Source organism: Dermacentor silvarum, chromosome 3 (genome assembly GCF_013339745.2).
Source record: "Dermacentor silvarum isolate Dsil-2018 chromosome 3, BIME_Dsil_1.4, whole genome shotgun sequence".
Classification (NCBI taxonomy): domain Eukaryota; kingdom Metazoa; phylum Arthropoda; class Arachnida; order Ixodida; family Ixodidae; genus Dermacentor; species Dermacentor silvarum.
This window is the reverse complement of record NC_051156.1, coordinates 15726196-15748837: the sequence shown is the minus strand read 5'-3', so window position 1 is coordinate 15748837 and position 22642 is coordinate 15726196. Positions and strand designations below refer to the sequence as shown.

Genomic DNA, 22642 nt, shown 5'->3' with positions numbered 1-22642 from the left:
CCTTAATCAGCTTCCTGGCCTTGTCAAATTCAATTTGTACCAAGTATATATTTTTTCTATGAATGCAAGCTTTTTCATTCCCCATTCTTGCTAGATATCATTCTTCTTCCTTATCCAAACGTAAAGGTGAACTGATTCTTTGCTCATACTTAAGGCCCGTCATTGTCTATTAGCATAACATCTTTGTAGCAGTATTCTCTACTGTACGTTGCCATGTTAAAGTCCTCTCCTGAAATAGCAGATACGGCATCGGCATGTGTCTTGCATTAAGCTTTGCACCGTGTGCTATGTAGCATTTCACTTTTCTTAATGTTATTGGCCTTCACTGCTTGCAGAGCAGAGTGGCTTGCTGAATGCAAGCTTTCTTATTCCCATATTTAATTCTTGGTGTCATTCAAAACTGCTCTTCTTGCTCAATAGCCTGGGTTTTTATGCAAGCTACACTGAAGTGGTTGATTGCAGAATCTGGTTGCAGAAACTTGGTTGTGGTTGCTGTTTTAAGTTTTTCGGATTTGCGGGGCCTGGTAAGTTGCATTGGGAAGCAGTCTCTCGAGGTAAGCACCTGCTCCTGCAGTCCGTACAGCGACATAGACTCCCAATTTACACGCACCGTGATTGGTGCTCCCCATTCCGTCCTTTCCTGCTGCAGCCGTGTGCAAATTTTCCTTGTGGCCTTCGTTGGCCGTGATTTGGCGTCAACTGAGAGCAGCATACATGTTTACATGGTCCGAAATTGTATGAAGGTGATAGCCACATGGGTGGAAAGGCCCACAGAAGTGGCTGCTGAAGGTGATGCCTAAGAAACCGACTTGTCCATATTGAGACAAAGTGGGGCACCAAGTGTGAGCCACATATTAGCGGCCCCCGAAAGAAAAGAAACGTGCAGGCTGGAAAGGAGTTAACGCTAAAATGCTGGGTAGTCGATGACGCTGTGTTGGGTGCGGCAGCAGATGCCTGCGTGAGCCGAATGCTTCGCAATGCAAGTTGCTTATCTTCAACGATGACTGTCGGTGCAAACAGGTGGGATATGCTGTCCAATCTGTTTGCGTTTCTTGTTGTCGCTTGTTACCAGACCACCATGTGCAACGAAGGCAATCACAAGCACTGTGCCTGTAGTTGGACTGCTGAATGAGCCTAAGTGACCCGTGTACGTCATTCCTCACTGTTACCATGTGGATCTTAGCCAATTTATAGTGTATTGTCTGAACCTTATGCAGTGATTGAATGCGGAATCTCATTTTGCTGTTATCTCACTTGTTTATGGTCGCTTTATTACCTGTGTTGGGTGCGGCAGCAGATGCCTGCGTCACCCGATAGCTTCGGTATGCAAGTTGATAATCTTCAACGGTGACTGTCGGTGCAAACATCTGCTTGCGCTGCTGGTTGTCGCACGTTACCGGACCGCCATGTGCGATGACGAAAGTGAGCAGTTTACGAGCTCGCATTTATTGTTTTAGCGTATCTCAACATGCAAGTTTTATTGCTGCTCTTGTACGAGAAGGTGCACTGCTTGTCTTCGACCAATAAAGTCGTACGTCCTGTTCACTCACTTGTGGCTTGTTTGTATGGGCGTCAGTAGAGGCTCTTTGGTCTCCTGGCAATTAGAACGCACAAGCTAAGCGGCAAGGCACGCCGCAACGCCAGCCGGGCGAGCGCGGCGCGTACCAGCGTGCGCGACCGGTAAAAGACGGCCATATTGGATTTTGCATAAAAAAATACAATTTCCGCTTCCTGTTTGAGCAGCGCCATCTGTTGGGTACCCCAGTGAGTTCCATGCGCTGCCGCTTCTTATTTTCGTACCACTGTGGAAGCTACAGTTTCCCTTCTCTAAAGTTGGTCTTTATTCTATGATATGGCCGCTACGGTAGCGGTTCGTAGGGCTGGTCGCGCTGCTCGCTCGCTGGTTTTGGACGTTTTGTTACCGCTTTCGGAGCGGTATTCGTGTGTACTGTACTATAACATGACTACAGATATCTGTTTATGTCGCCAGGTGACCGAGAGGCCTCAACTGGCAATAAAACACTTCAAACAAGTAAGCTTACATTGTTTATTGTCAATGGTGAATGAGGCAGTACATGCTCACAATTTTCGTACAGCTCAGGTGGACTTAATGTTGTGCGTCACCGAGTTTACAACATACAGAAACACAAATAACCATCTATTTAATGGAACGCAAAGCTGAAATCGAGCGAAGTTTTCTCATCGTGTTCGGCGTGCCGTAAAGCAGGGCGAACGAAGGTTCAGACAGTGATATGTATGCTGAGCTGCCCTCGTACTTGTATTGCGTACAGTGCTGCTTGACGTTTTGCATTCTCTGCGTTCGACGATTTCAGCTAGAGTAAAGAAAGGAACATAAAAAAATGCTCGGCAAAAATGTACTGTCAGCAAGATGAGCTCGAGCTGCAATGTCCCATTGCCCTCGTAGCAAGAAGTGTGTGTGTGTGTGTGGGGGGGGGGGGGGGGGGGGCGTTATGCTAAATTTTACACCACATATTTTGTGCTCTGGATATTCTTCTGCTGCACATTTAGTGCTCAGGTGAGGTTTCCCGTGCTCGTCCACTGTTGATTAGCTGAATGTTAAGCTGAACTTATTCTGCGAGTACATTTCAAAATCTTTTTGGGAGCACACGGCGCTCAGGTTTGTCATCTGCTGTTTGAAGAGAAACAATATTTGTTTTTAGTGATTTCTCAAGTTTGTGAAGTGTGAAATAGGCTGGCCAGTTGTGTGAGCTTGCCTTTTCTAGATATCTCTTATGGTGCAGCACTAGCCTAGTTATTCATTTCATGCAAACTGTATATGAGCCTCTTGTAGTAAACAAATGCAAAATAATGCGTATTTCGAGATCTAATTCTAATCCTAGCACTTGTCATGTTAACGTTCCCTTAGATTTTGTCATGCCATATAAATATATCGGTGTAAACATTACAAATAACTTAAATTGGACCATTAATATAGAGTGCATCATTAGCAATGCTAATAACATGCTCGGGTACTTATGGCACAACTTTTCCAAAGCACTGTCTACTTTAGAACTACAGCTTTACAAGACTAATTCGCTCGAAACTTGAATATGCATCTGCAATACGGGATGCCAGTCGCGTTAATCTTATTACTTCACTTGAACTAGTACACAGTAACTCTACTCGTTTCATTATTTCTAATTATAACCGTACCGCAAGTATAACTTCAATGTAAACTAGTCTAGCACTCATTCCACTAGCTAATCGCCGCAGAGTCGGCCATCTTTTGCTATTTCATAAAATTTTTTATCGCACCACACTTCATGACGACTTCATACTGCGGCCTCAGTGCATTTCAAATTGCGTCGATCATCGCAGTAAGGTAGGGATTGATTCATGTAACACGAAGTCTTTCTTTCATGCCCCGTACATCTCAGAAATGTAACCACCAAGTATCGTAGCCATCACAGATAACAAACTTTTTGCAAAACATTAGCTAACATTGTATAATCAGGAGAATCATTATGTTACAAGAACTCACTGCACTTGTTTGTTTTACTCTACTACTTTGTAACCACTCCCCTCTTTAATGCGAGGTGGCCCTGAGGGTACTTTAAACAAAAAATAAAATGAAGAGTGACTGCCAGAGTTTCAGTCAACATGAAGTGTCATTTCCTTAAAATTGCATTAGGCACTTTTGATCATTTTAAAATTCCTTGCATTTTCATGTAACAAAGTATCGTTGTGAGGGAGCATGTGATACTTCATGGTACTAATGCCCGTCAAATTGATTTGCACAGAGCAGATGACAGAGTTTGTGCATTAGCAAGTAGGAGCTTGCTACATTGTTTCTGTTCTGGTCGTCACGGCTATAATGACTGGAAAAGAAACAAGTTGGGACTCAACATGTTACTTCCCCGATTGTCATAAAACGCCCTTAAAAGCAACTAAGCTTGTATGTCAAATTTCTCATTCCCGCTCGGTACGATACAGAACTGTAGACTGCTGCTTTCCTAACAGGGCTCACACCTCTCTATCTGGTAAACTTCCAAACATTTCATAGTGAGGCACGTAGTTCAAGAGGACCTGTTGTCATTATGGTGACAGTTGAGCATCTTGTGGCTTAGCGTGGGCAGCTTGCAGACCAATAATCTCTCTTTTGTCCGTCTTCCTGAAAAGAGAAATGACAAAGCCATGACACACATGCAAGCAAAAAATGGTGAAACAAAAGTTTGTCCCATAATGAATAAATCACGGTTCTAGTTGAACTGTTCAAATACATACCCTGTGATGATGCTGGCCCTTGATGTTACTTCCAGTGGTGACACATTCACGGTTGACTTGTACGTTCAGAGACAATAGAGTCCAAAGGGATGAGTCCAAATATGAGCAGCGTCTTGGAGGCTGGAATCGAAATAAAAAAGAGCCTCAATTACTATGGTGGAAGTGTGCCTGAGTTTGTGATTCATGTATGTCAGAGAACAATGCACGAAACGCTCCATGACAGAAAAAAACACACACACCAACACTGTTTTGAGTGTGCATTTCTTTCAGTGGTGTCCTTGTGTGGGCTGTGCTTAGTCAAGCCTCGATTAGATGACAATTGTTTCTGCCAGATACTAGTAATAAACACAGTCATTTTATTATGTCTCAAATGCAGTTAATCTAACTGTATCACCGGAAGTACACTTGTCACTAATGTGCAGTGAACTTATCGCGGTGTATCATTTATGCAGAAACAGCCAAAACTTTATTATCTATGCCGTACTCATGTTAGCAATTTTAGCAACTTGGCAAAATAGCAAGAGCCTCCTTTGAATTGCTTTGGAAGGGCAATAACTTTATAATTATTACTATTTTCTACTTTTAAGAAATGACGACAGGAATCTGCTTTATCTGCCTCGCACGCAAAAAAATTCAAAGTTGAAAATGCGAAGCACTGCTTTTTTACTCACCGGCGCACAAGCCCAGGGGCTGCAAGGTTAATCCGCTTTCGTGGGTAGTCTTCAAGCAGACTGTGCTCGGTTCCAGCGATGAATTTTCGTGCTGGCCAGCACTTTCTTTTTCGAGCAACACGTCATTACGCGGCCAGACGCGGCAGATCACAAACGGCGGAAGCCGTGCATGCAGCCGTTATGCTAGTGAAACGCCGCCAGCTGATAAAGTTTACCGTCTTTAAACAACTTCGCTTGGTGGCAGCTATCGAATTTTATACGCATAAACTGGCTGAGATATTACTGATAACTAATTAAAACGAACCTGCGTGATACTGCTCAACATAAACGACCACCCCGCTCGCAAATACTACCGCCGTACAATTTGAATCGATAAACGGCACGGACTGCAATCGATACCAGTGGGCTGCTGCTGATCACACGTGAGTGAGGCCTCAAAACCTTTATTCAAGTAACAAAGCAAGGAATTTAATAACATAAGTCAAATAAAAACAATACACTACTTATTTTGTAAACAAATGACACCGTAACTGTGTTTTTTGGTTATTATATGTACATTAATAGATCAAATACTGAGCCCCGTTGAGCGCCCCTAGCAGAAAAAACATAAACTAAAGTATGCGACCAAATTACAGTAGCTCCACTTGCGCGCTTATGCTGGAACGCGCCGCGGTTGATTTTTCGCCCTCTGTGGCCATTTGGTGAACTCGAGAGTTTCCGGGGCCTGGTACGGCTCGCTCCGCCTGCACATCCAGCTCAGATGAGATAAGAGCGAGAGCGCCGCCCTTCGGCGCAACGAAGGCCGAGTCTGGATAAATATATAGGGTGTTAAAAAAACGAAAATGGCCAAGGACATATTTTTTTCAACACATAATTGCATAACTTAACTTTATTCATGCGTAGGTTGGAAAGGTAGGGCACACATGCAAAAGTTGCTGAATTTTCGCTTCCTACCAAAACAATGGCGGAGGCTTTATTTCAGATACCGAAACTAGTCGAAGTGTCCGGCCCCTGCCCAAGCTGCCAAGCTCGAAAGTGCCTTCCTTCGCTAACCGTTCGAGCGCAGTGGCGGTAGTGCTCGCCGCGCCGCTGCTACTACGCTAATAAACAGTCGTTATGTTTCATGTTGGGATGCGTCCTTCCATCGACACGGCATCCCACATTGGTGACCCGGAAACCGAACAAACCGCACCGCCAGTGGCGCATGCACCGACGGGGGGGGGGGGGGGATTCGGGGGTTGTAACCCCCCCCCCCCCCTGAGGCCGACTTAACCCCCCCTTTTTGTTTAACCCCTTTTCTTTCCTTACGCATTTGAGTGCTGCAACGAAGATGTAAGACGCGCAATCGTCTGCACACTCGCAAAAAGCGCATTTTTTTGACAATTTCAACTGAAGAAATCGAAATTAGTGCTGTTTAGATGGTATTGACAAACTGTCAACCCCCCCCTGGCGGAGATCCTGGGTGCGCTACTGCGCACCGCCATGGCCGAACCAGAAGTCCTCACCGCTCTTCGCCAGCAAGTGTAACAACTTCAACAGGAACTGCAGACCCAGCAACAGCAGCATTCTCGTAACGCCTCCACAACCGAGGCCATGCCTGCCGGCTCCGCTGAGGACGTCACAGCTCCTACAGAAGGCATCCCGCACGCTACCTCATACGACACCTGGCGTGTCGCCGTCAAGCTTCCGCCGTTTTGGGTGGACTCGCCCGAGGTCTGGTTCGCCCAGGTCGAGGGCCAGTTCTCCCTGGCGCGCATCACGCAAGACCGGACCTACTACGATTACGTCGTCACCCACCTGGACGCACGTTATGTCAACGAGGTCCGGGATGACCTAGCCAACCCACCAACGGCCAACCTCTATGAACACCTGAAGACTGCACTTATCCGCCGCCTGTCGCTATCGGAAGAACAGAAGATACAACTTCAGTCCGCAGAGCTTGCTGAGCGCAAACCTTCGCAGCTCCTGCGCCACATGGGTGCGCTTGCGGGCAACGTGCAAGTCGAGGATTCTTTCCTGCGAGCGCTTTGGCTTCAACGACTCCCGCCGCACGTCCAGGCAATTCTGCAGGCTCAGGTTAGGCTACCTCTCAACGAACTTGCGGAGATTGCTGATCGCGTCATCGAGGCCTCCTTGCCGCAGCTGTCGCCCACCATCCAGGCTGTCGCTGCACCACTGAACACCACAGAGCTTGCGCGCCGTATCTACGACATCAATCGACAGCTCACCTCCATTCAACAACGCCTGGGTGAACGTCTTCCGATGCAACAGCGCCGCCACTTACAAAGCCGCGACCTTAACACCACTTCGTCGCGGCAACCTGATAACAACGGCCCTTGTTACTACCACCGACACTTCGGGGACAGAGCCCGGCAATGTCGACCACCCTGTTCCATGGGACATGCGGAAAACACCAACGGCAGCTCGTAGAGACGGCCGCAAGCTGCCAACCCGGCGGCCGTCGCATCTTCGTCACCAACCAAATCACGAAGCAGCGGTTCCTTGTCGACAGCGGTTCCGACATTTGCTGCTACCCGCGATCCCATCTTCAAGGTCCTCGTCCGCCTACGTCTTTCGAGCTCAGTGCGGCAAACCGCTCCACAATCAAGACGTACGGCTCGCTCCGCCTGCACATCCAGCTCAGAAACTTACGCCATGACCTTCACTGGAACTTTGTCATCGCCGACGTCGCCGAGCCAATCATCGGCTCAGACTTTCTGGCCCACTACAACCTCCTTCCGGACTGCCGCAACGACCTCCTCATCGACGCGACAACGGGACACTCCACACCAGGCCAGCGAACGACCGCCCAACAGCCAAGCATCAAGGTACTCAGTGTTGACAATCATTCGCCGTACCACGCCATCCTCGCCGAATTTTTCGGATTGACGCGCCCCAGCGGACTGCCACGCAAAGTGCAGCACACCACCGTGCACTACATCCGGACTTCAGGCCCCCCGGTTTTCTGCCGCGCCCGTCGCCTTGCCCCGGACCGCATGCACATAGCCAAAGCAGAGTTCGAGGCCATGCTCCGCGAAGGAATCGTCCGCCGCTCTGACAGTCCATGGGCCTCGCCACTCCACCTTGTGCCGAAGAAGTCCGAAGGCTGGCGGCCCTGTGGCGACTACCGTGCCCTCAACGCGCGCACCATCCCGGACAGGTACCCCGTCCACCACATACAGGACTTCGCCCATCGCATTCATGGCTGCCACGTGTTCTCCGTGCTAGACTTGGTGAAGGCCTACACACAGATACCCGTCAATCCGGATGACGTCCCGAAAACGGCAATCATCACTTCCTTTGGCTTGTTCGAGATTCCCTTCATGAGCTTCAGCCTGAGGAACGCTGGACAAACCTTTCAGCGCTTCATCGACGAAGTCGTCCGCGGCCTCGACTTCTGCTTCGTTTAGCTGGACGACATACTGGTATTTTCTCGCGACGCCGAAGAGCACCACAGGCACCTTCGTCTGCTGTTCCAATGCCTCGATGACCACGGTCTACTCGTCAATACCCAAAAAAGCACGCTAGGCGTTTCCATCGTCCGCTTCCTCGGCCACGAAGTTTCATTTGAGGGAACTCGGCCCTTGCCCCAACGCATCTCGGACCTGCAAAATTACCCTCAACCCACCACCGCTAAAGACCTTCGCCGTTTCCTCGGCATGCTGAACATTTACAGGCGTTTCTTGCCACACGCAGCAGACTACCAGGCTCCCCTCCACGATGCTTTGGCTGGCCTACGAGGAAACCAACCCATCACATGGACACCGACGTTAGCGAAAACTTTCGAAGAATGCAAAGCCGCCCTCTGCCCCGCCACGCTTCTCACCCATCCCATGCCAGACGCTCCCTTGGGACTCTTCACAGACGCATCTAGCTTCGCCATCGGCGCCGCCCTCATGCAACGCGTGGACAACACCTGGCATCCCTTGGCGTTCTCCAAGAAACTCGTAGCACGGAAAACGACCCCTTCAACCGCCCCGACAAGTTTGCCAGCCTACTACAGAGAACTTCTGGCGATATACGAAGCAGTGCAACACTTTCGCCATATTCTCGAAGCACAGAACTGCACCATCTATACCGACCACAAGCCTCTTACCTACGCCTTCTCTCAACGTCGCGACAAACTCCCGCCTGTACAGCAGAACCAACTCTCGTCCATTGCACAGTTCACCACCGACATCCAACATGTCAGCGGAAAAGACAACGTGGTCGCCGACACACTTTCACGTGTAGCAGCCATCAACTCTGTGCAGATTACAGTGGACGTCCTCGCCGAGGCTCAGACTACGGACGCCGAACTGCAGGAACTTCTCAAGGGTAGGTCCTCACTACAGCTGCAACAAGTTCCCATTCCAGAGTCGACAACCACAATCTGTTGCGACATGTCGACAGGACGAAGCAGGCCCTATGCGCCCCTGTCCCATCGCCGTGGTTTTTTCAACCAGCTCCACAACCTCAGCCATCCCAACATACGCGCCTCTACAGGCCTCGTGGCTGACCGCTATGTCTGGCCCTCCATGCAGCGGGATTGTCGCACCTGGGCGCGCTCCTGCATTCAATGCCAACGCGCTAAAGTCACCATACACGTCATGTCACCGCTCTGAACATTCCCTCTGGTCACTTTAAGCACGTCCACCTCGACATCATAGGACCCTTTCCCCCGGCTGGACCCTATCGCTACTGCCTCACCGCCATCGACCGGTACACTGGATGGCCCGAGGCATGGGCCCTCGAGGGAATCACCGCGGAAGACGTCGCCTCGGCTTTCTTCACCGGCTGGATTGCTCGTTTCGGCGCCCCCGCCGCGTAACCACCGACCAAGGACGACAGTTCGAGTTGCACCTTTTCAGGCTCCTCGGGCTGACCATCGGTTTTGAACGCTTGAGGACCACCAGTTACAACCCCTGCGCCAACGGAATGATCGAGCGTTTCCACCGACAGCTAAAAGCAGCCATTATGTGCCACCCGGACTCAACCTGGCTCAATGCCATCCCAGCCGTCATCCTCGGTCTTGGCGCCACCTTCAAGCCGTACATCCACGCTACACCAGCAGAGCTCGTCTACGGGGAACCACTCCGTCTCCCAGGTGAATTTCTCTCTGCACTGCCTTCCAGCACTACGACGTCAGATCCCACCGACTTCGTCGCCCGGCTCCGACGCACCATCGCCACCTTACGCCCGTCACCTGCAGCCCACCACTGCAAGCGTACACCTTTCGTGTTCAAGGAGCTAGCATCGTGCACGCACGCTTTCCTCCGCGACGACCCTGTCCGCAGGCCTTTCCAGCCACCCTACAGCGGACCCTACCTGGTCGTCCATCGCGACGACAAAAACTTTCGTCTGCTAGCGAGCGTGCGTTCGCTACGCGGACGCTGGCGGACGCCCAGTTTTTCTCGCAGAACGTCTGTGCAGTGAATTTTTTTCATGTTTTAATTGCTTCGGTGCGCCCATGACTCTTGACGGCCGCTACCAAATGTATTTTTAGCCAGGTGAACTGCTGTTTTTACCACTGTCCTCTAAATGTAACTGGTATGTCTGCAACATGAAGCTACGTAAGAAAATTGTATTATTGATATCGTGTCATTTTACGCGCGCTTCTTGTTGGTGGATATTGATCAGGAACAATGCTCGAAGCAAATAATATTAGAGTGAAATAAACCAGGTTTATTTACTGCGTGGTGCGAAGAATGACCAATGTATTTCTAGGTAATTAAATCAGAGTACATATATATATATATATATATATATGTAAGGGAAAAAATAACAAATATTCTAAATGCACTAATTGAAAAAGTGAGAACTCCCGACTGGGGGGGGGGGGGATAAGCGCACGTGTTTGCAGTAACAAACACACTTGTTAATGAATACTGCACATAAAACTCTCATTCCCAGAAATAATATGCATAGCAGGCAAAACCATATATATATATATATATATATATATATATATATATATATATGTGCGTGTGTGTGTGTGTGTGTGTGTAAGCAAGTCTTATTGATATACTGTACGGCGCCGAATAGTCGTTTCCGTTCGAATGTAACGATGCAAGTGAGGACTGTTATTCCGAATGATTGTGCTCCCGGAGAGTCGTGGCTGTTGCGCAGAGGCGCAGCTCCTGAGAGAATTAACGCACAAGTGTTAATAAGTCCTGCTTAAGAAGTTCCTAGCTGTAATTCAATATAAACGCCCCATTTTGGTGCAGCCTGTAAATCTGCTAACTTGATTCAGACAAGGAAAAATTTGTTTCAGTCTCGCCATGTTTGCAACCCATTAAAACTGGGTGCAAACCACACTTCTTCAACGAACGCAACAGATCTGCACATCTCTACGTGTATGTGAGACATGCCGTTCCTTTGTTTCATTATAGTGCACCGGATAACTGAAAGCAGCCGTTTATATACAAGTGCTGAGTTGAGCGGTCATACATTTGGGAACGGCATTACATTTATGTATGAAATATAAGATAAGAGTAACATGTTTTTTCTCGGAAATCAGACTCTAGAACAACTTAATTTGTTTACACCCCTAGAATAAAGCCGAAGAACGCAGCCACCTGCTTTTTTTTATTTAAACATACACACAAGAGATAGGTGCTGCTTGAAGAACGAGAAAAATGTGTTCTCCAAAGGGAACCGTACAATCACATAGTAGAATGAAAGCCGAAACTGCGACCGGAATGCACCCACAATCACCGAGCGGCAATAAAAATCAAAATTAAGAGAAAGAAGTGAATTTATTCTTAAGGCTTACATACATATACCGTATATACATGTATACTTGGCATATATGCATGTCATATGCAATTATGAACACCATTCGAGAGGTCTGAACGCAAATACCAACGCTCGAATTGTACGAATGACCCTGCTGAGCAGTATCGCCAGCAGTTTCCAACGGAGCGACCTTGATGCGGCCCAATGCACTTCGATCGCAGCGCGCCGCCACAGTATTAGAGAGCTTTAATAGACAGTTCTGGTTTTAGCGTGGTTACCGGAATAGCGGGATTGAAATGCGCATGCGCAGAACGCTAATCTACCCATACCGTTTACCGTGCGCATGCTATTTCTCAGAGTTAACGTTACCATGTTAGCGTGGTTTACGTAAAACATGGCGGCGGTCCCGGTCGCCCGCTTCGAACTGAATTTGGCGTTGTTTTTGTAGAATTCACTTCGTAGCAAATGACTGCGTAAACGGCTTTTGCTTAGCCTCATGCCGCTTCGCCGAGAGAGTGTTATGTCTAATCTTGAGGAATTTTCGAGATCGCTTCTCATTTCGAACGCGCCCAAGCCTAACGAGAAAAATTTGGATGGATGAGGCTGAACCCTTTAAATCGGGCGGTGGCATACGCCACCTAGCCATGACTATTAACATATTTTGTACTTTGTGGTGGGTGAAATTTCACCCCTGCCTTGATTTTAGCCACCATGATCAGATAACCCCCGTTTCGTTATTTCTACCCGCTTAAAGTCTATTTTGCCTTCACTGTCCCTGAACCCCAATGCTTTGAAAAAATCAGCCCCGTTGCTTTGCACAGTAGGGTTAGGCCCTTTACAGAAAAGTGTTCAGCCGTTTCCTCTTCCTTCTCCACACGCACCGCACAACGTGTCTATACCTTGGTCCTTGACTCGGTACATTTTAGTCCGCAATACTCCCGTCCTGGCTTCAAACAACAAAGAGCTTCCCCTAGAATTATAGATATTTTCTTTTGTAATTTCTTGCTTGAAAGTTCTGTACGTTCCCAGTGCTGATTTCGTCTGTATCCCTGTTTTCCACAGACCCCTCTCTGTTTCTTTAACCTTTTTCTTAACCGCTGTTTCCTGGTTTGCACCCCTCCTGCAGTCTAAATATTTGATTGACAATTTTCTGGTCAGCTTCCTCCATTTTGTGTCAGCATTCCTCACGTACAATTAACTGAAAACTCTCCTTTCCCCCCGCTTTTCTGCCATTTCTCTCAATCGCTCCTCAAATTCTATCTTGCTGCTGGCTTCCCTGCCCTCAAATGACGTCCATCCCATGTCACCCTGTACTCCCTGATTTGGTGTATTTCCGTGTGCTCCCAGAGCAAGTCTACCTACCCCTCGCTGCTTAACTTCCAACCTTGCTCGAACCTCTGATCTCATGCACAGGACCGCATTGCCGAAAGTCAACTAGGGACCATCACCCCTTTCCAAATCCCTCTCACCACTTCGTACCTATTGTAATTCCACAGTGCCCTATTTTTCATCACAGCTGCATTTCTGCTACCTTTAGCCGTTACATATTTTTCATGTTCCGTTAGGTACTCGGCCCCATTGTTTATCCACACTCCAAGATATTTGTACTTATCCACCACCTCCAGCGTAACCTCCTGTATCCTATGCTCGCTGCCCTGATTATCATTAAAAATCATGACTGCCGATTTTTCTTTACTAAACTTCAAACCTAAGTTATCTCCTTCTTTACCACAGATGTCCATTAATCTCTGCAAGTCTTCCTTGCTGTCAGCTATAAGTACAATGTCATCCGTGTACATCAGTCCTGGTAATGACTGTTAAATCCATTCTCTTTCTTGGAATGCTATGCTTCTCAGTATCCCGACATAGCTATAGGTTGCAGCAGGTTTATATTTTGTGCAAAGGGGAGGGGGGACATGGTAACTGCAATGTGCGACAAAATTTTTACATTCCTGATCCAGCTAGAAGCGTTGCAAATAATTATTGAACCGTCTTTTTTTTTGTCCCTATTTTCAGGCGCCATAACACGTTCAGACTTGGTTTCAGTGATGTCCTCGGTGAAAGACATTTTGTTTATATTTGGCGAAAGTAAAGAGCGCGTTGTGGACAATATGTAGGTAAACTAAGACAGGGGACTAATTATGATGTTTGTAGTAAATTACGCATGCAAGTGATCCGGAGCTTTATGAATGTGTTTTGCAAACAAAAAATTTATCTCATAGCTCTGGCAGAACCGTGAACTCAACCGATATCAAATCTAGAGGAAATTGAATAAGGAGGGTGAGGGGAGGAGGAAGGGAGGGAGAGGGCACCATGGTAAATGTTATGGCAAAGTAACATGTGTGTTAATGAATTACTGTCTTTTTAAAAATTCCCGACAAGTGCTTCAAGGGATTACTTGCGGGCAAATCTTCAAATCGTACAGTCATATACGAGCAACTTTTTAATGTATGCAATATAATTACAAGAAATTGAAAGTTTTATTGCAACTGTTCGAAAGAAACAGCTTCGCTGGAAATCTGGTTGTCGCACACATCTGCTGTCATTTTTTTCTAGTGAATATTGCAAGTAATTTATGTTTACTGTACTTTGTTGCGTAGAACTTCGACAATACTATTACCTAAACTAGCGATACATTTAGGCTGTAAGCTTAAATACCAAGTACGTTTAATTAATAATATTGTTTCTAGCAAATGTACATTTTGTATGTGCGCTCTACTGCTGCTGCTGGGTGGGATCCGGGACCTCTGTGAGAAACTCGTTGCCTTTTGTTCCTGCCCCATCTTGAAATTTGATATAGTTGCAATAAATAAATGCAAATTCAAATAATTTTTCAGGCCGCGATGTTTCCTATGTGTGATTGAGACATAGGTCTGCGTAAAATATAAACATAACTCGCAGACGCATTTTCAGGCTCTTTCACCTATTGTAATAGTAATTTGCAATATATATATATATATATATAGAGAGAGAGAGAGAGAGAAAGAGAGAGAGGTCAGATTTTCTACAGTTTGCCCCCCCACTCGAGAAATGGTTGGTACGCCACTGACAGCTGCAACGCCAAAATAGATTTTGTTGCAACAGACTGTCTGGGTTGTGTTAGGGACCGCGTCAACTATGGATAACTAGCGCCACTTGGCATCAAGGAGCCCATTTAATTCTGGCTTGTGAGAGCAGACACGAGGGGGTGCAGGGAGATTTGGGAGGAACGCGCCGAGCTGAAGCACATGGCATCGCTAAGTTCCAGTTTTTCATTTGAATAAATAACCTTTTGTTCCAACTGAAGCATGTCATCGTCATCACACACGGCTGACAGTAGCCAATAAAAGCACACTTTTATTACAACTGGTTTTTGATAGTGTGACAAACTGCATTAGTGCAACAGTCATGGCAGCCAAGCCTACACCTATGGCCTGTCACACTGTACATGTAACAGCACAACCCACTGGACTTGTTACACTATTAAAGACTTACGGTGATGAAACATCTTTATTAGATACTGTAAGGTTATGTGGCAGCAACCCAACCAGAAAAATGCTATGGACCCGGACCAATTTGGCTCATCTTTGGCTGGGACCCTATGCGCCAGCTTTTATGCTAGCCCCTATATAGTTCATTGTGGCACATGAAAAATGTGGGCAACCCCACCAGAATAGGTATGAACCAGGACCTTCGGTTCATCTTAAGCAATGACCCTATGCACCAGCTTTCATCCCTGCTGCTAACAATATTCTTCACTACACGGCAAGTCAGTCATTTCGGAAGGCCCTTGTCTGCGTTACAGTGCTGCGTGTGTGTGCAAACTGCACCACAGTAAGCACTGTCTTGCCAGCGTACAAGTAATGAACAGTAAGTCTATGCGTGAACCAAACTTGCACCCGTGTAATGCCAGTGCTGCACTTAATTCACAGATCAGTTATTTCTATACAGCAATCAAAGATGAAGTTATCGCACTGAAAAGCTGTTTTGGAAGCACTGCTATAATACTCTGCGGGGCCACCGACCTACAGAAATTTGCAGCATGGACAGTTCACTCACTTGATAAAAAGTTTTCCACAGCATTTACAAGACTTTACCAGGAGTTTAGAAATTCTCCGACATTTCCCAGTCACTAGATGCCATGGCAACAGCCCAGTTGACGTTCTCAAGGCCAGACAATTGCATTCAATATCACCCACCGCCATCTCGCTCAAGCCTGTATTGTGAACTGACCTGAAGCTAGTCCTGCTCAGCCTTTCAAGGAAAGGAGGTGTACGTGATGAGCAAGTGCAAAGTACAATAGGAAGGAAAACACTTGTGTAAAAAGTGAATAGGAAATCAATAATTCTTCAGGTGTCCCTGTAGATGCTCTGTAAAGTGCACAAATTTATTTTTCACACATGCAATATCCGGCTTTCACACTTCACATCACAGCTCCATGTGATAGCTGCAAAATATTGTGCGAGAGACACATGGTTAGATTGATATCTTTATTGCACACTCTCTCTACATTGTTGATTCTTAACAATGTTTGAAACAATAGTTTGCCGCTGCCTCTGCATGTTTATTAAGCTCTACAAGAGAATGCTCACTCTTGTTTTGTTGTGCACTTGCACTGTACTTATCCAACTCTGTATATACTTGCATGTAAGTAAAGCTAATGCACCAGTTAAGTGCTAGCTTTTAAACATCCCAGCCAGGAATTTAGCTACAGGTACTTGAGGAGAGAAAAAAATACAAATGCTCAGCACATTGCAGTGCATGGGGAAACAAAAGCTGGCTAGTTTAATGTTAGATGCAGGTCTGGTGAGCCCAGATATAACGGAGTGCTTCGAGTGCTTGAGGCAAGCTGACTCTAGACAGCAGGACCTTTGCAAGCTCAAGGGACATTGAATTAAGCTTGGGTTTGCCAAGATGTGAGGCTATGTGCTTCGATGTACCAACAGTGTGAATGGCCTCTGGGATCAGCCTTTCACCAATAACCCCAGAATCCCTAGTCTCCTCTGGATAGTCCTTGCTGTGAATCTTAGCTCTGCGTTCCACATGAAGCTCTTCTGTTTGATCCTTGGCAAGGGCGCACTCTGTTTCCAGAGTGGAGGCACCGGGAGATGGCTGCTTGCTGCTGGCTGCTCGAGAAACCCTCTCTTCCCTGCAATTCCGGTGGTGCAGGGTGTCGGCCGCAAGGCTGCACAGCCAACGCAGGACTCGTCGTGCATCTGTGCAGTCATTAGGACCACGAAGGAGGTCTTTCGGAGCTAGAAGGAGCATCTGGCAGACAGTTGCAGCTACAGCAGGGCTGGGACGCTGGGCAGTCAGACGCAGGAAAATGCTCAATACCACCCTACACTACGTTTCAAAAGCACATTAATTTAATTCTGAAAGATTTAAATAAACGCCACCGTAAACAGCACAGATCGGTGCTCAGTGTATAGTGAAAGGCTGTGAGGGCCATGAGCTGCCTGCACTCATTGTGCCAGGCTGCAGAAGATTTGCACTTGTTAATGTAGTACGTCAAATCGATTACAGACCAAATGCAGCAGAACCTTGTTGATACGACCTCGTTACATAAGATTTCCCGGAACCAACATTTGTGATTAAAAACCCAAAGAATGACCCAACTGAGTTACGCTTATCTTTTACCAGTTCATATGATCCCGGAAAACATAATCTTTTAGCACCAACGTTGAGTACATCGCCAAACTGCGATCATATGATAAATTTTCCGGCCGCTAGATTCCATGTAAATAAGACACTGTGTGACACGTGCGCGATCGAGAACAATTTCCACCCGTATGGCTCACGTGAAAATGTCGGCGCGCAGTTTCTTATTCCAGTACCAGCAAATTTCCTCCTGGGTCATCGCATGCCACATTCACAGCTATCGCCGCAAACCATATTGCAATAAGCATCTTCACCTACTCAGACAGCCTCAACGTCCTCAAATGCTACAACTGTCCTCAGGAGGACATTCACTGGTGCATTCTGAAAGCATTTTTTGCGGGAATTTTTAAGGATATCTGATTGTCCAAAGCACGTCCACTGCAAGACATTTTGAGGACATTTAGTTTTATGTTAGAAGAGACCCTGAAATTAAAATTCTTGCCCGACTGTTCCAGATGAACAAAACATTGGGTGCTATACCTCATGCAACATGTAAAAAAAAAAAAAAACGTAAAGGCGTAACATAAGAGAGCAGTGTGGATCAGAGAGCAAACGGGAATAGCCAATATTCTAGTTGACTTTAAGAGGATAAAATGGAGCTGGGCAGGCCATGTAATGCAAAGGGTAGATAACCGGCGGACCATTAGTCATAGAATGGGTGCCAAGAGAAGGGAAGCGCAGTCGAGGATGGCAGAAAACTAGGTGGGGTGATGAAGTTATGAAATTTGCAGGTGGAAATCGGAATCAGCTAGCGCAAGACAGGGGTAATTGGAGATCGCAAGGAGAGGCTTTCGTCCTGCAGTGGACATAAAAATACGCTCATGATGACGATGACTTCATGTAATGTCTTCATGTAATGTTAGCCCATGGAGCTTGATTACGCTTTTTTATATGTGGAGTTAAACTCTGATCAACTGGTCTTGATTCTCCCCATTATGTTGATTGAACCATTTTTTACAACTTGTACTATTTTGAATACCTGCAGGCGATAACAGTTGTGGTTGGCAATGAAAGAGTGAACTAGTAAAGTATGCCACGATGTCAACGACCAAGTGACCCCATTTTCTTTTCTTGCTGGCACATTGGCACTTAGGATTTGAAAAGTCAAGCCAAGCCAATTCAAGCCAAGTGCAGCATTGATGCAAAAAAATGGCAGCGCACAGCCGGCAAGTCTCTCTCGTTTTTTCAGGGTGGCAGAAAGTGGAACACAGATTTGTACGGGGAAGAAAGACGCATTAGCCCATGATTTCACTTAGCGAACAGCATGGAAAGAACCTTCATTATTACATAATGAATTGGACGGCTTCGTGTGACTTTACCGCGGAGCTCTTTGTGTCGGATGGAACATGTGCTGGCACCCACGGCGTAGCTTGCCAGTAGAATAAAACTCCCAAAGCTGCTCTCCACAGGTTTGTGACATTTTTGTGCCTGGTCGCACAAAAGTTTCAACGGGATGATTTCAGTGTTTCTGGCCATTGCTTCTCGATGGCTCAACATCGCTGCAACGTCACTCTCAACCTCTCTGCTACCACAAGTGCCTTTCACACTGTTTTTAGAGACAAGCGCATTGTTGCAAACACCCAAGAAATCCGACATTTCAGCACTGACAGGTGGCTAATATCAGCCTCAAAGCTAGATGTAATTGTGTGTAGTTGTACTTCATTTTTTTTCTATATCATGTCACAGGCTAAGAAAGTGAAAAGTATTATTTGTAAAAAAGAAAGGAAAGAAAAATCACCAACGATTACGATACTCTCTAATGCAACGTTTGAGCACAGCTCTACACATGTTTTCATTTCGCGATATACTGAGGCATCGCACTGATCGCTGCACCGACTGGCAGACTATATACACTGGCCAAACAGTTGCCGCTTCCCGGCAACTGCAGCTTATGCAACCGTAATCTTTACTGGGAAACACTTGCGGCGAATGCTATGTGAGAAGGCAAGCTTTCTGGTTCTTCTTTTCTGTAACCCACTCAGCAGGCGGTGCTGCTGCCACGGTAGAAGGTGAGCTTTCTGGTTCTTTTTTTTTTTCCGTCCTCAGTAGGCGCCGCCGCTTCCGCGGATGCATAGACAGTGTGCTCCTCCGTCGTCATCTTGTTGCTGTTGTCACCCATCTTGCGCCGCACTACGCTTTTCTTCTTAGGCTGCACTCCACGTTTGCTTTCATCTTTCGCTGTGCTCAATCGCTCGGTTACACCAAGGGACAACAGCCAATGCTTGGCGAAGGAACGGGTGCCTAAGAGGTGCACTATATTTCGAGTGGATTGATTTTGCCATAAAGAGCAACATTCAATCACCAGAAGTTGCTTTGGTGCTTCAAGCAATAATATTGTGCTGCAGTGCTTCCTAGTATATGGCATGAACTCTTTCGTTTGTCATTTCTCTGTGTTTGAATGTAAGTTGTTTTTTGACAATGTGCTGTTTATTACTGTATTTGCACAATTCTACCGCGCCCCCGACTGTAATGCGCAGTTGTACTAAATATCCCCAAAAATAACTTGGTGCCGATTCTACCGCACACATCAAGTAACAAAACGTGAGTTGACCCGTACCATGTTCAAAACAATTTTATGGAAAATGCAAAGGCACACAGCTGAATCTTAGCGGCTAGTCGTTATCAGAGTCTGAGGACACATTCTTTGACTACTGACCACGCAAAGTAATCTTCAGTGTGGCATTACAAATGCCACACATACAGCAAACTGGATAATGGCGACTGCAAACCAAGGCAGAAAAAAAAAGAAATAGGTGTCCGTTTGAGAGCAGTGTGGCTAGCTACCTTGAATAGACCTTTTTTGTTTTGTTTAGGAAGAATCGGTTTAAAAAAAATTAAATTATGGGGTTTTACGTGCCAAAACTGCGATGTGATTATGAGGCATGCCGTAGTGGGGGACTCCGGAAATTTGGACCACCTGGGGTTCGTTAACGTGCACCTAAATCTAAGTACATGGGTGTTTTCACATTTCGCCCCCACTGAAATGTGGCCGCCGTGGCCGGGATTCGATCCCGCGACCTCGTGCTCAGCAGCCCAACACCATAGCCACTGAGAAACCACGGCGGGTCGGAAGAATCGGTTGATTTCGAGTAGAATTAGTTACGAATGTAATGCACATGCAGATTTGAACACACTTCTCACCCAAAAAAGGTGTGCATTAAATCATGCAAATACGATATTTCTTTCAGTGTCTCCTATGGGCTCTTGCCCTTCAGTATTTTCGGATGAAGACATTTCAAGGGGTGAAGTCTCCTGGCTTTATCACGCTTCTTTCAACCTTCTTGTCAGTTTGGCATGCGCTGCTGTTACATAAAAATTAATAAAATGGCTTTGTGTGTATCATTATGCGTGTATGTTTTCATTTGGTATGGCCATATACTAAGCCATCTGCAAGAGGACTCAAAATTATGCTCTGTCAAGCAGTAAGTGCATGCTTTAGTTTTAAGCCTGAATTTTATAGCGCAGCTCTTAAGTGCCTGTTCCCATGGCATAACCAAGTGAATGAGCACAACGAAGGATGAAAGAGCGAATGCGAGAGAGAGTGCGAGGAGGAAAGCAGAGAAGGAGGTTTAACGTGGAGGAGCAGGGTATGGCAAAAGCATGAGAAGAAAAGCGTAGTGACGATGGCTATAAGATGGTGCCGGAGTAGCGCGCGTCGCCTGAATGAAAACAAAGTGCTGCATGAGTGGAGGTCTGTCTGCGGAGGCTGCTGTGAATCGCGCCCATGCGTCACCCATGTACTGCCTCTCGCAATCACCCGATTACTGAGGCAGTCGCGCCACACTTCGCTCCGCTTGCAACATGCCACACGAGACAGATTTTCCGTGCCAGCCAATATATTGTGAAATGAAACATTGGAGGACGCGATAGCGTTATCGGGCCCCGTTCGCATTGCATTTTTCTTTGAGTTGGCTTCACTGCAACCCAAAACGTGGGAAAGCCAGCTTACAAAGACCAAGCTTACACCGATTCCCTTAAAGTCGGCTTCACTTTTAAGCACAAATTCATTGCTGGGAAGACATTTTTCTATAAGCCGTCTTATATCAAAATGTGAAGGCCCTAGGACCTCTTTTATTATTTTATTGTTTGCTGTTGCCCCGAGGCCACAAATTTGGAGGACGCTTAAGCTTCGCCTTTAAGAGTGGAACGCTGATAGCATTCGAAGATCCCTGAACGTTTGTCAGGCTTTCCAGCAACTGCAGCTTTCTTTTTTCTCCACCTTCGCCTCTGCGCGCCGCAACTGTTTTACGCGGCCGAGGAGGCAAGCGCCATCTGGATGGTGTTTACGCAAGCAACCTACCCGGGTGCAGGGCTGTTGGTATGGTAGAAATGCTGGAAAAGGGGTTTGTGTTTGAGTTTCCTCGTAACAGAATTATGTTTTCTCATACATTCAAATTACAATCCGACCCTATCATGTCTGTAGGTTGTAGTTAGTTGTACTTTACGATTTTTCTGATACTTTGAGAAATTCAGTTTTGTTCACTAACACCTCTGTGCCGCGCGAAGGGTCTGCATGTTCGGGGTGGTTCGGGATGATTTTCTCTGCCACGGACGCCAGCGCTTACTGACGCCAACACCGGATTTTCTGCAACACGGGGCCTGCTATCGCATTAAAACACATATAGAGCTGCGCTAAAATTTCAAATTAGGGGGTACCGTAATGGTCGGCGAACTTTTTCACTTTGTGGACGGAAAACAGGTCACTTCAGTTAATAAAATATGGCATTTTCACAAGGCGCAGTGAATGCCTCGGTCTTCAAAATGTCCTGAACACGTACTGAAAAGATCCTCGAATGCTCTTCTCAGGACGTGCTAAGGCTAGATAAATCAACTTTATAGGGATGTTTTGAGGCTCATATGTGGGGACGTGCAAACGTACTCACTTGTATGTCCTGAGGATGTCGTTGTGTTGTCTGAATACCTGTGCTCTCTTGTAGGAGCGTGCAGATATTAGAAAATTTGAAATACCAATCAAATATTAAAACATTATATTCGTATTTGATCCAAAAAACAGTATTCAAATACTTAAGAATATTTGATACGATACAAGTATTTGAAACAAATCAAATATATTGCCGGCCATGCGGGAGCAGATTCTATTCCTTGCGTTTGTCTTTAAAACACATATAGATGCCCAATTTTCTTGCTACTTAGCACGCTTGTGTTATAGTGAAATTCAGTACATAAGATTACCCCTAGCCAGTGGATGACTAAGCTATGTGGAAAGGCCACTTTCAGTAGCTAGAGACACGGGTTAGCAAACAGCAAAGCATACCTGCCAAGCTGACAAGGGGGGGGGGGGAGTAAGTACTTCATTAACGTATGTCCTGCACCCATGCCTTTTACAGGATACATAGGCTTTATTATAG

General features: G+C 46.5%; 1 protein-coding gene and 1 long non-coding RNA gene across 2 annotated transcripts in view; both read right to left on the bottom strand.

The window, feature by feature from the left end:
- Positions 1-3683: 3683 nt before the first annotated feature.
- On the bottom strand, positions 3684-5218 carry LOC125943732 (uncharacterized). The gene is made up of 3 exons (XR_007465862.1): positions 4917-5218; positions 4246-4365; positions 3684-4132 (listed from the first exon to the last, which is right to left on the bottom strand). It is a non-coding gene; the product is annotated as an uncharacterized LOC125943732 (long non-coding RNA).
- A 10870-nt stretch (positions 5219-16088) lies between these two features.
- Positions 16089-22642, bottom strand: part of LOC119445342 (serine/threonine-protein kinase Pink1, mitochondrial-like) — a 66338-nt gene continuing 59784 nt past the window's right edge. The window contains exon 9 of the mRNA XM_037709652.2: positions 16089-16916. Coding sequence (XP_037565580.1) covers positions 16404-16916 — 513 coding nt within the window. The 3' untranslated portion in view covers positions 16089-16403. The remainder of the gene's footprint in view (positions 16917-22642) is intronic.